Source organism: Biomphalaria glabrata, chromosome 7 (assembly GCF_947242115.1).
Source record: "Biomphalaria glabrata chromosome 7, xgBioGlab47.1, whole genome shotgun sequence".
Taxonomy (NCBI): Eukaryota; Metazoa; Mollusca; class Gastropoda; family Planorbidae; genus Biomphalaria; species Biomphalaria glabrata.
The window spans coordinates 41602606-41617400 of NC_074717.1; the positions used below are offsets into that span (position 1 = coordinate 41602606).

Sequence of the window (14795 nt, forward strand, 5' to 3'; positions counted from 1 at the left end):
TACAGAAGCATGTTTCGCTAGTTTTGATCTTCCAAAATATGTGTCTAATTCATATAGAAGGGTTGAGAGAACCACTTAGATTCTATTTCTACTATATTTACAACCTACATATATATTTTAGAAGTAGATCTATACTGATTCTATTGTTACAATTCAAATTGAATTGAATATTTATGATTATATAGATTACATGTTATAAATAGATTTTATAGATCTATGACTATTATGACAATGTCCATGGCATGTGTGAGATTTTTTCAAAGCAAACGAATATTCACAATTGATTACAAAAACACCTTTTAGAAACACCTTTTTAACAATCATTAAAATTTTAAAATCACTTCACTTTTTATTTCTACAATTATTTTTGTGTGTGAAATTGTGTATAGAAAATGCCGGGTTCTTGAAATAAGCTAGACCTAAAAAAAATACACAAATCTTGGGTAAAAGACTCATCAAATAAATTACTGTAAATGTGTAGATGCATGTTTCAGGTCTTTTCTTTTTATAGCCTCTATCGGGTTTTATACCAACTACCCGTATTTTTGTGCAGAAGTTTTGCTCTATCAGACACACTTAAAATTATAGCATAATAATGTCAATTTAAATTAAAAAGAGAACTGAAAAATGCAAAAGATATATAAGGAAAAAGGTTCTTCCGGCCCAATTTATAATTCTAGTTTGAAATCAAAGTAACGAAACGCATAAGCGCAACATAGTCCGTTCAGAATTAAACTCTGTAATTGTATTCTGTGACTATTTCGTTTCAGATTTTGGAGTTATTCACACATTTAAATAAATTGACGGTGAAATGTCGTCTGCTCAAGACGAAATGATGTCAAGGAAATCCTCAACTTCCGGCGCTTCTGTCACCTCATCGGTATCATCCTCTTCTACCACTGTCAGTATTGTGGAAGAGATCCGACTACGGCAGCACCTCGGTCTGTCCAATGGGGTGGCCATCATCGTGGGCATCATCGTGGGCAGTGGCATCTTCGTTTCACCAAAAGGTGTGCTCCAGGAGGCTGGGGCAATCGGCCCTTGCTTGGTCATCTGGGGTATGTGTGGGATCGTCTGCTTGCTGGGAGCCATGTGTTACGGAGAGCTCGGTACCGCCATATTAAAGTAAGTCTTTGAAAATTCAAGTAATTTATTGTTTTAACTTATCTTATCTTCTTATCTTATATGATACAGACGTTACTTAAAAAAAAGAAGATTATTACGTCCTACGCGTCATGCATTAGTCATGCATATTAACCAATGACATAAATTCTGCCAAGTCACTGGTTTTCCTGACTAGCCCAGGCAACCCATTCCATGCTCTAATAGCGCTAGGGAAGAAAGAGCATTTGTACAAATTTATACTCTATTTTACATTTCATTATTTTTACACTCCCTATAGAGGAATCGCAGCAAGAGTTAGCAATATTTGAATCTCATTTTATGAATATTTTTTTTGTATTTGATTATATTATCGTCCCTTTACATCACAACATTTCACCACAAATGTGCAGTTGTGCCTTATGTGAAGTATTGAACTGTTTTCATAATGTTCCGGAACTGAGGAACTAGCTTACTAGTTGTTTTCATTGTGACTTATGTCAAATTATCAAATTACTGTCGGTCAGCATTGACCTGTTCCTACACTTGTTTTAGTTTTAAACAATAAAAAAAAACTTGTTCACGATGTATGTGGACCCAAAGAATGTGAAATTTTATCAGCAACAAATTTTTTAAGAGTGAAAATACAGCTTCTGGCACCGATAAAGATCCCGCGGAAGAAATGACTGGGCTTAACTTTTCTTACGGGTCATAATTTGCTTGGAGGTGAATCAGCTTCTGTATAGAAAACTGGTTCTTGACGTCTTAAAATTTGCTTTCGAATTCCAAAATCAAGGAATCCAAATAAGTCTTGTACTTTTAACCATTTCACTAGAAATGGTTTCACATTTTAGCAAAGGAAAATGACAAAAACTGTTTGCACTTGCTTGCCTGGAGAAATGGGAAAGCTTTGTTTGAAAAGATTTAACCTGCACATACATTTCATGTTCAAACAACCCATTGCAATACTCTTCATATAAAACGTGAAGTCTGTCTTCCACGCTTCATTAGAAATATTAGTAACAAACTCACCGTCAACGTCCGTCAATGAACATAAACATTTCATTCGTATGCTCCCCTATTCTTCTCAATACCTTTTGCCCAAGCTAAACCAGCGGATACTACTGGGGAACCACACATCGAAATGTTTTGTTTCCAACTCTTCAAGCACTTCCCTAACTGCGTGTCGTTAAGACCTCTAGCTCTGATAAGTTTGATCGCTGAGATAATTGGGTCGATAATATGTTTTGACATTCAATGCAGTTTAGAGTTTAGATTGGGAAATTGTTATTTAATTTAATTTATTTTTCTCAGTCAAAGCAACGACTTTATCAGTTGTTACACTTGCCATTTTGTTTGATGCAAACTCAGCACCTTCAACGCATTTCTTCATAGTACTGAATAAATACTGGCCTGAGTTTGTGTCGTTGACAGAATGTTTTGAAATAAGAATAATCTTCGTTTACTGTAAACTTTTTAGAATGACATGTAGGCACAAAATGTTTCTTTAGTCTCTTCATCAGAAGTGAGTCAGTAGTTACAATAATTTCTATAGATAATTATAATTTTTATTTCTAATAGGCCTATATTTGCATTTTTATATATGTTTAATCTGTGAACAAACCTGATTTCTGTAGGTGTCCGCGGGCCGCATAAAACACTTTTACGGTCCGCATCAAGCCCGCGGTACGTAATTTGCCCATCCTGTTCTAGATCATATTATCACAATGTTTTGCAATTTTAAAAAATCTAAGTGTTTATTGTTGTTATTCTCATCAGATCTGGAGCGGATTACGCCTACATTAACGAGGCTTACGGAAATTTCCCAGCATTCCTGTATCTTTGGGTAGCTGTTGTAATCATTCTGCCCACCGGAAATGCAATCTCGTCCTTGACTTTTGCAAACTATGTCTTACAGCCTTTCTTCCCTGCTTGTGGACCACCGGGGCCCTTGATCAGTCTGACTGCGGCGTTGTGTTTAAGTGAGTATACTTCTGCTACATGATTCATTTCTTATTCATAAACACTTTGAAGTTAAGCACCTTGTCACATATCAATTTAAATAAACCTAGTCTAGGGTAAAATAAACATAATATATCTATGTCAATACATATAATAAACATAAAGGAATAACAGCACCAGGGACAAAGTTTTTAAGAGAGAAAGTAGTGAATTAAAATGCTACGAAAATAAGGGACCAAAGCTCGAACCTGTGACTCTGGATTCGACACCACCGCCTAGCGATAACGTTGGTTTTCCGTGCTGCTTTTAGGCGCTCAGTAAACACAACTCTGTCGGGTGTCGAACCTCGAGCCCCCTTCTAGGTAAGCCAAGTTCAAGCGCACTTGGCCTCTCGACCACGCTTCCTTTATATCTATGTCAAGTATGGAAAAAACACAGGTGCAAGTGTCAAGACATTCCCATGACGTCGCCACATTTGTGACAGTTTTGACATCTGGCGCGGAGTGATTAGATTGGTTAACTCTTTCTCTACGTAATTATTGTTCTCGTTCCGATAGTATTATTCGTTTTGCTCATTTGTATTTCACTAATCTGCTATAATTACGCTTCAATAACTTTTTTGTTTATCATCAGAAAATGTTATATTTGGTACTGAATTATAGGAGAATACATGCTCTTTTTACACAACACAAATTAAAGTATCTCCAAAAATCAATTTAGTTTAATGCGAGTCAAATCAACATTGGCATCGTCAATTATGAGAGAAAGAGTTAAAGCAAACGTTTTTGGGAGGAGTTAAGAAATGATTTGGAATAGAGCGGGATTTACTTTATTTAGTTGTGGAGGAAATTTAATAGAGATAAGACCTATTTTAGTTTTGAAGTGTATCTTGAAGTAATAAGTTATATATTTTATTTGTTGAGAAACTAGATCTAGAATTAATCTGAATATTTTGTTATTGAGCTTTGAAAGAAGATATCTAATTTGATACAGTTTACTATTGTAAATACTGTATATTTTTGTGACTCCGAGTTTTGAATGAAAGTTCTGTATTTGATATAAAAGGATCTTCATTTATTGAATCTCTAAGACTTATTTAGATCTAAAGATATATGTACAGAATCCCCGGCACGTCACAGTAACATCTCAATAATCTCAGTGTAATAGCTGACATATCAAGAAAAGACTATGCTATATTTAGCACCTTCCGACGAACAAGAAATACATCCTGTGACAAACATAGATCGGCTTCAAAGTCGATTAAAGTCGTTTTCTAGATAACAGGTTTTATCAAGCCTGGCTGAATAAAGGCGTTTTATACATCACTGCTTTTCCAGACTCTGTATATGTAACCTTGATGATAAAAGATCTAGATATTAGTGAGAAGAGATCAAATCTCTGAAAAGTTTTTAGCGCCCCTGAAAAGGAAAAAGCTGCAGTTATTTTTGTGTAAATGTCTCTCAGCATGTCTGTAACATTAAAGCGTTTATGAAAATCAAGACCAACAACAACAAAATGTGTGCGATTAGAAATATTTTTACCAATTGTTTTTGCTTAACTCTATTTCATACTTCTCAATGCACTGTGATCCTATCACTTATTCGGACCAGTTTGGAAAATTGGGGGGGGGGGGGAGAGAAGAAAGAAAGGTACATCTGAATGAACTTTTACCGTATTCGATTTATAAAAGCATTTATAAAAAGAAGGGGGGGGGGCGAACGACCTGAATTAGAACTCATAGCTCAAGCCTCCTCACGCTGACATAGTGACCACTCTGCTAGTGAAATATGAAAATAGAATATTGAATTGTTATCTATTGTTTGTTACAAACTTACTTTAAAGTGGCGACCTATAAAGAGTACTAATTCAACTTATACCACCAGTACAATTTCTGCCACTTGTTCGAGATAACAAACAAAATAATCAATTACCAAAAGTTAATTGACTAATTGATTATTTTTTTAAAATTGATTCTTGTGTTATCAGGTAAAAGAAATAATTGTGCAAAATTTCAGCTTGATCCGAGAATAAGTGTCGGAAAAATAATGTGTAAAAAAAAACTTTTTACCAGACAGACGAACAGACAGAGTGAGTAGATTAAAAGCTTTGTAAAAAAATCAGTAGTGTTGGCCGGTCCCGCACTTTGCGAATGAGAGATCAACAGTGTCATGACAAATTCGGCAACGCCGCTGTCCACTTTCAACCTTTTCTCTGATTGTAGAACATCTCAGAGCACACTTCCTAATGTGGCTGTGGAGCCCTATTTTGGAGAGACACTCCCGTCCACAGATAGCGCAGGTTAAGGTGGCTTTTGCTTCGGGGGTAGAGGAGCTGGCCGTTTTTCGGATTGTACGTTTTTATTCCTGAGCTGAGACCCATGTACTTTCACTGTCCATAGCTTTCTTGGTCACTGTCTCTCTCCATCTGGTGCGGTCTAGAGCTATGTCTTCCCAATTGTCAGTATTGATGTTCACTGATTTGAGGTCACGTTTTATTACATCTATGTAACGGAGGTGGGGGGCGACCAGTTTTTCTTGTGCCAGTCGCGAGTTGTCCGTAGAGGATGACTTTCGGGATGCGCTTGTCCTCCATCCGGCGAAGATGTCCAAGCCAAGCAAGCGGCGTTGTCCGATAACTGTAAAGATGCTGGGAATACCTGTTCGCGCAAGGATCTCAGTATTGCACACTTTTTCAACCTTTTCTCTAATTAAAAATATTGTAATTAGTGCTGCTATTATTTAACTCTTTCTCTCCGTAATTATTTACCACATTCTGGTGGAATCAACGCTGGTATCGTCAGTTAGGAGAGAAAGAGTTAAGTGAAATGCATGTACGCATTTTTTATTGTTTCGGCAGTTCGCTTCCGCATTGGTGTCTATCACAGTTTACTAGAGATCAATATTTAGGCCTATCTGTCAATAATAAAAAGCGCTTGCGTCATTCGCTCTTGTGTTTGTCGGTGTTCAGAAATACCAAATCCCGCTCTTTGAAAGCACTGAATAATAGACCCCACAGTATCCGCCTATGAGTTAACATATGCATTGAAAAGCAGACCCCAACAAGATCCGCCTTTGAGTTAACATATGCATTGAATAGCAGATCCCCACAAGATCCGCCTTTAAGTTAACATATGCATTGAATAGCAGACCCCCACAAGATCCGCCTATGAGTTAACATATGCATGGAATAGCAGACCCCCACAAGATCCGCCTTTGAGTTAACATATGCATTGAATAGCAGACCCCCACAAGATCCGCCTTAAAGTTAACATATGCATTGAATAGCAGACCCCCACAAAATCCGCCTTTGAGTTAACATATGCATGGAATAGCAGACCCCCACAAGATCCGCCTTTGAGTTAACATATGCATGGAATAGCAGACCCCCACAAGATCCGCCTTTGAGTTAACATATGCATTGAATAGCAGACCCCCACAAGATCCGCCTTTAAGTTAACATATGCATTGAATAGCAGACCCCCACAAAATCCGCCTTTGAGTTAACATATGCATGGAATAGCAGACCCCTACAAGATCCGCCTTTGAGTTAACATATGCATTGAATAGCAGATCCCCAAAAGATCCGCCTTTGAGTTAGCATATGCATTGAATAAAAAAAAACTACGAGATCCGCCTATGAGTTAACATATGCATTGAATAACAGACCCCCACAAGATCCACCTATGAGTTAACATATGCATGGAATAACAGACCCCCACAAGATCCGCCTATGAGTTAACATATGCATGGAATAACAGACCCCCACAAGTTCCGCCTATGAGTTAACATATGCATGGAATAACAGACACCCACAAGATCCGCCTATGAGTTAACATATGCATGGAATAACAGACCCCCACAAGATCCGCCTATGAGTTAACATACATTTCATTTTACATTCATGTAAAAAAAAAGATTAGGTTTTAGTTTTGATCCTTTTTAATAACGTATATATTAGCACTGAAGTTTTACGTAGAAACAGAATTACTACACAAGTTACTACATGTTTTTGAAATACTGTCTAGCTAGCATATCAATGAGACTATTTATAAAGTTAAAAGCACATTTTTTATTTCATGTACGTAACTAGTACAAATTGGTACTAGTGCTCCTTCTCCCAAGTACCATTATAGCATGGAATCAGTCAAGGAAAGCCAATGACATTGTAGAGTTTAAGTCTCTACATGACATGCACGACTAGACTTACACACGTAAATATCTTCTTTTTGAAGTAGTCCACCCCCCCTTTTTTTTAAAAAGATACTTCGATCTATGGGACCTTTACTTTTTCCCAACTCTAGTACTCACTAAAGCTGGGTGGACTCAGGGGCACCCAAAGGATGTCTAAATTAAAAATCAGTCTTCGCCAGGATTCGAATCCAAAGACCCCACGGTTTGGAAGCTAAACGCTTTACTTTTTAGCCATGGCGCCCCCCTTTTTCTCTTTTGAAGTAAAGTCTGTTATTTATAAGATGAGCCTGGGAGAACTGTATCGTCTGCTAACACTACGCACCAGAGATCACATGACTAGAAAATCATTTGCATATAAAATGTCAATTATTTGTCAGCGCTGCATCCTTCCAAGCGCTTCGCTTTCACAGAAAAGACGTTGAGATGTGCCGATTACTTTATAAACTCTTTGAGGATTGGGGTCGGCGTCTAGAAATTCATAGACCCATTCAAAGAGGGCTATGTGGGTTTTCGTTTCAATTTATTTTTAAAGAACAAGTTTTTACACTGCATTCAACCCGGATTAAACTAAATTAAACATCAGCTAAAAGCAATCGTCTTTTAGGCTTAAGATACGTGAGTCAGAATGTTAAAAGAAGCAATTGAAAAGATATAAAAATAGATGTCGTCCTGACAGTGTTATCACAGAAGTGTTAAGTCGACCTTTCTTGCAGAAGTAACATTTCGAAAGTGTCTGTAATAATCAACATTAGTGATGCCCAAAATACGGCCCGTGGGCCAGATCCGGCCCGCGACGTGGTTTCATCCGGCCCGCCGATACATGGCACAAAGTGTAGATAATCCAATTAAAAATTAAGAGTTTGAAATGTTTTCTATTGCAGCTAACGAGCCCACCGACATTATCTGATATTGATCAAACGTTTAGTATTTATTTGCGGCACAAACAGCAACTTTGAAATCATAGAGAAGTTAGAAGCTTTTATCAACATGCATTAGACCCCACTGGCTCTGGCTACAGCAATGAGTTAGCAAATTAGAGTAGCCTTTGTGATGGTTGAAACTGCTGCCAGACGATAAGAAGTTGGTTTCGGATAAACTTCTCATTCATTATTGTAAGGACTAGAGTCACGGGGTTTCTAATTAAATGGGTTGTTTATTTCCTTTTCTTATCTTTTTGGCGATGTGGCCCGCGACACGAGTGTCGGAAATTAAAATGGCTCGTAGGCCGAATAAGGCTGGTCATCACTGATTTACATAATATTAAATTTAGGTCAGGGCGACATCTCTGTAAGGGGCATCTTCTAACAGCTCAGTAGTCTTAGGCACAGGGGGTAACTGTGGATAATTTCAAGATAGAACTACTTAGACTATGGCGTTGTAAGAAGCTAACTCGGGGGGGAGGAAAGAAAGGATATAAATTCTAATCTATGTGTACGTTGTCGTTGTAAATCCATCTTTGAATATTAATAATCAAAATTGATTGAAAATGTAAAGTTTACCTTTTAGACCTTGCGATCTATAGGTCAGATAGTTTAAATGGCATCTGTTTATGTGGCCCCCGCCCCCCCCCCGCCCCCACGGTTAACGAGGGTGTCACGTGGCCTGCACAACGACCGCAATTATTTTTCCCTCAACTAATGTCAAGTGCCCATTAGAGGTAGGTGAACTCAGGATTCAAACCAAAAATTATTTTTTTTAAATAAAGAAATGTCTAATGGTCTTCGATATACAATTTTTATACCTTTTTTTCTGCGAAAGCCAGAATTAACAAGATCGGTTCAAACATTCTCTTGCGTGAGAATTTTTTTGTAATACGCCTCCACTAACACGATTCTATCCTCTTTTTTTTTCAAACCTGATTGGTCGAATTCCCCCCAAAAGCAGTACTTTCGTTTTGTTATCGCCATTTTTTGTTTATCAAAGCCGTCCCTCTAGGACACCCACCACGGATGACTTTAAAACGATCAATCACATGACATTTAAGTTCGAGTTCGGTTCGATGACGAGTATAGTTCGGGTTTGGTTCGGTCGTGTCTAAAGTTCGAGTTCGGTTCGATGTTATGAAATCATGTAATAGCAAAATGAGATACCGGTACATGTAATAATTTTTAATTGAATTATTGATTAGAGGAAATAGCGATGTGAAACCTTATTCTGCCGGTGGGTCAATTCTATTTCCAACACGTGTGTCGCGGGCCACATAACAGAAAAGATACAAAAAAAAAAAAAACCGTTAAATTACAAAAAATAAATCACGTTTATTAAAAACCTGTGGCTATAATTTTTAACACGTTTCCCTTTCAGACCTTACGATCTATAAGGCAGATGATGTAAAGGTAATTTATTTCTGTGGTCCACGGTTAACGAGGGTGTCATATAACCATCACAAGCTTCATTTCGCTACTTAAAATGTGAGCGACTCTATACCATGTTCTTACTCCCGACTTATCTAATATAAGACAGATAAGATCTAGATAAAGAGTCTACTTTATGACAATGCCGTTTATTCCGAAGTTTAATGATGAGTGCAGTGGTTACTATTTATTTGAATGTTTCACAAATCACATGTGCCCATGTGGTGATATGACTACGCAGAACCATGAATGGCGTGAACGGCAGTGGCGTAACTAAGGGGGGGGGATGGGGGGGAGAATTTTAAAATCCCCCCGGGCCCCCACCTAGGGGGGGCCCCCAAATGGGTGTCCGAAATTTATTGTAAATACATAAATTAATATATTTGATTGACAAATAGTGTCAACGGGTGTCTTTTTTTTTTCAACATTTATGGATTAAATTTATCACAAAGACTAAACCTAGATCTAGGTCTATCAGTACGTTGACTTTGTTGACATTAAAAAAAAAATTTTCCCACAGAGATCAAAGTTTTTTTTAAAGTTTGTTTTACATTTTAAACTTTGTTGCCACGAATAAAACTGCATGATATACAGCGAATTCCAGGTATCTTGTTACCTTTACTAATAATAGATCTAAATGTCGAGTATTTTATGGCTACACTAATTAACCTGGAATCAAAATTTACAGAATCGAGTATAACAGATCCAAAAGTTATCCTTAACAATGCTAAAATTGTCCATTATTCAGGTTTGGCGTCTATAATTTCAGAATTAAACTTCACACTCGAGTTATTGCCCTTCTATTCATCGTTCCTCAATCCAATCGAAACTCTATTTTTATTTCCATCTAATCCTTTTGCTTTCGCACAAAACATAAACAACAAACAATGATGTAATATCATATAATATTAGCACATCATTCCTTTTGAAGTTATTATCACACCCTTCCTTTTAAAGTTCTTAAAAGTGATATCTACTAGCAGGGCTGCCCTAGCATTTGCGGGGCCCTATGCGAAACGGATCGCGCGGGGCCTAGTCTGGGTAGGGATGAGCATAATGTCAAAATTATTTTTTTTTAATTAGAAAATAGGCCTACTTTCGTCTTTGCAATGAAAACTCGCAATGCCACTTTTTATTTATAGGCACCCCAAAATTTCAATTTCGTCTATTCTTCAGGAGATTTGAATAAATTCAAAAAAAAGTTCAGGACTTTATCGTATATTTTGCCTTTCATAAGATTTCCTGGAGGCCCTGGAAAATCAGGAGGTCACGAAAACCCTGTTATTTTATATACATTATAATGGTTTAATTTAATAATGTACACTTAGAATTAGCGCGGGGCCTATGAAAGCGCGGGGCCCACTGCCACCGCATAGGCTGCAGTGGCCTAAGGCCGGCCCTGTCTACTAGGAACTTTAACAATTCGTCCACTTCTGGTTGTCTTGACTGGCACAACAAGTTCTCTAGATGTTGGTCTATAACTGTCTGTTTCGTTTGTTTCAACTTTTGCAGTTCATTGTCTCCATCGGTATCATAGTACCCAGAGATGTCTTCATCGAAACTCTTATTCAAAAAGCGTTGATTTCTTCTGTATGTTTTTCCGTTTGTCTTTATGATGTAAGATCTGCGTGCTGAATGTTTTTTTATGACAACTGCTTTCTGCCATGTTTGACCTAGACGAACTCTCCGACAGAATAATCTTTAGGTAGTCTTGCTTTTGCATTGTATTTCCCTTTGCTTTTCATCTGTCGTTCGTTGAGTAATGTCTCTGCATTTTCAGCTACCGATGGTTTCAATAGTTTGGGATCAGTTGGAATGATTCCCTTAGTCTTCTACTCGTTAGCAGTTGTGATGGTGAATACGGCAGTCCACTTATCGGAGTATTTCTATACTCGAGCATAATGAGATATGGATCTTTCCCAATTTTGTATTTTCTGAATCCTTTTTCTTGCGCACAAAACATAAACAACCAACAATTACGTAATACCATATAATATTAGCACAGAATCTTCTTCATGCAGTGGAAAATTAAGAATTTTTTGCTTATCTTGAATTCTGGTCAAAGCTCTTGCGCCCAATTAATATAGTTCAGAAGAAATTACAAAAGTCTGGACTGCATATACGGGAAGCTGCTAAAGAAATTAGTACCCTTTCATGCTTTCTGCAAAATGATGAGAAACTGACAAAAAAACAATCCATCGAAATAGCAAAAGAAGGTAGTGAATACTATGGATTCCCAGTAATCAAAACAACCAGAAGAAAGAAAAGACTTGATGGGAATTGAGTTATAATGTAGGACTGTCAATAGAACTGCAATTCAAACGTGTTGCGACAGAAGTGCTGGACAGATTTCATATGGAGATGAAGAGCAGATTTCAGAGGTTGGAAAGAAAATGGATACCTTTGGGTTTCTTCTTGAACCAAGACACCTGTTAGATGAAGACCCGCTTATGACAAACTGTGCTACTTTTCCTGTTTGTATGATGAAATAAATGGCAAATCGCTTTTTCAATTATGTCATTGATGCACGAGCACTTTTCATCAACAAACAGTAATACAATCACCAATAGACATATTGAGGAAACAGGCTTCATATGGTAATTACGTGTGCTCAAACTTTGCAACCTCCTCCGAATACTGCTAACTCAGGCCACTTCCATTACGTCATGTGAGAGATCATTCTCAAAGCTCAAGTTCATCAAAAGCTATCTCAGGAGCACAATGACACAAGAAAGGCTTATCATGGCTTTAATGTCAGTGAAGTCACAAATACTAGAAAGTATCGATATAGTTGATGTTATAGATGTCTTTGCTGCACAGAATGCACGACGTGAAGCGATATCAATTTAGATTTGTCACGTGTGCATTATTTAACTAATAAATAAAGGTATTATTTATTAAAAGAGTCTTGATTACTTTTTGTTAAGTTTACTGATATGCTGAACCAATTGGATTTGGGACGCATATATTTTTGCGTACATTATCCCATGTCATATGTCGAATGTCAAAATGTAAGGGGCCCCCAAAGAGGTCAATCCCCCCGGGCCCCCAAATCCCTAGTTACGCCCCTGGTGAACGGTATACGCAGACCCTATTGCCACTTGACGGCTTTTGTAAGTTTGTCTGTTGTGCTGTACGAGAAGCCAAAAAAATAATAAGTAGATTTAAAAATTCTAAAACAAAAGATCTATTCCACTTGAAATTTATTAATATAAATCTACTAATCTCATTTATAATAAGTAGCTCTAGATCTACTATGTTACCAACGCATTCATTCAGATTTTAATATATAGATTAGACTTTTGTCATTTCTTTTACTGAAAATTCGGGCTATTCAAGTCTGACACACATATATTTTTTATGTGTGGCAACAAAGCCTATTGTCATGCGAAAAAAAGTGGCGGCTTCAACTGCATTCTTATTTTCATGACACATTTCTTCAATCACTGATAGTAATCCCCTCTAAAGCATTCCCCGCATGTCGAAAAAAAAGGGGGGGGGGGCTTTATTTCGCTACTTACAATGTGAGCCACTCTGTACCCTATTCTTACCACCGACTGATTTAGTTGTTCCCTTCTTGGTAAATAATCCTCTTAGCTCACGCAGTTTCTTAGCAACCGTTTCTTGGCGGCTCAAACTGAGAATGGCGCCATATTTGTTTATGCATTTGATATCGTAATGCTGTTTAAAGTTACGTTCTCTAAACACAGTCACAAACATCTCTATACCAATAACAAACATTAGCTTCTTTTCGTGCTCCATAAAAATGCAAAAATCTGGCCAGTTTTCCTGGTAGTTTCTACATTCAGAGTCCACTTTTCGTTTTTTTGACTCTTCCCATTTCATTAACGCACAAATATTTAATGCTACGGCACCATTCGGGGTGAATCAAAAGAAGACAACCCAAAATGATCCAGCTGAGTTTTCCAAAAATTAAAAATAACTGTCAAATCATATCAATTAAACTAAGTTTCTATTTTTTTCATAATAAGACATATTGCAAAATCTTTGATTCTGTTCGGTCATAGTAATGACAGTTCGTTCGGTTCGTACCGATCAGTTTTAAAGTTCGGGTTCTGTTCGGTCGTGAGGTTCGGGTTCGGTGCGTTTCCCATCTCTAATATAAATATTATTAATCACACAGATTTATTGTTGCTGGTCTAGATCTATTACAAGCGTAATAACCTGACTGGTCCAAACTAATTCATACAATTAAACTTCGTATAAGCTTGTTTTTTTAAAGTATTTTTAAAATATTTTTCTTGTTTTTTTATTTGATGTCATAGACGTACAGATTGCACTTACATTGTAAATAACATGTTTACTTCTGATTGCTAAGTAGGAAAAAAATTGTAACACTCACACGCGCACGCAAATTCTAGGAATGATATTGAATGAGTAAGTAAACACTCACACACAAACAGAACATCACGCACCAGATTTCTCCGAATGACATGTAAGGAGTGGCCAACTACTTAGAAAATGGAGGATGATACAAGCGAGAAAAAGCCTCAAGAACCGGAACTCTTGCCTGATGTCTGAATTAATATCTCCATAATAGGCATACCCCATTCCTTTAAATGTATTGCCTTTATTCATTAAAAAAAAATGAGGATTCAGCTTCACGAGTTGACAGAGAGTCTAACCCTCTCTTTTTTGAGCTAAGGTTTTGAGCCTTCATTTCTGCTTGCAAGTGTCCCCTCCACAGGAGTTCCATGCCAATGAAAAAAATGCAGCAAATAACCGTCTCCCCAAAGAAAAATTAAGGCGTATTGTATTATATTATTCATATTTTATATGAAAAACTTACTGAGGATATTCAAATATAAGTAAATCGCAGTAATCTGCTCTTTGTTTACAATTCAGTTTTAAAGATCCGGTTTAAGTTTATGAAATAATAAAATACTTCAGATGGAAAAACAAAGAAATAAGATAACGCGATATAAAGAAATGTGGTGGCGATTTAATGGAACCTAAAGAAAAAACAAAATAAAATTTTAATATAAATGGACATAGTAAACGGCTAGTGTCAATGACGCCATATTGAAGATAAATTTTGCCAACTAAATAAAAAAACTTTACTTTGTGCATAAGGCGAAAGAGATTAAAAACATGGTTCTACAGTGATGAAAAATTAGCAAAACTTGTTACATGGCTTATTAAAATGTATTATTTATCAATACTTCTA

The 14795-nt window shown here is 37.0% G+C and overlaps 1 protein-coding gene across 1 annotated transcript in view; it reads left to right on the forward strand.

Moving 5' to 3' along the window:
• Nucleotides 1–788: 788 nt before the first annotated feature.
• The window catches only part of LOC106074856 (Y+L amino acid transporter 2-like), a 61385-nt gene continuing 47378 nt past the window's right edge, over nucleotides 789–14795 (forward strand). Inside the window, exons 1-2 of the mRNA XM_056036991.1 lie at nucleotides 789–1125; nucleotides 2881–3083. Coding sequence (XP_055892966.1) covers nucleotides 812–1125; nucleotides 2881–3083 — 517 coding nt within the window. The 5' untranslated portion in view covers nucleotides 789–811. The remainder of the gene's footprint in view (nucleotides 1126–2880; nucleotides 3084–14795) is intronic.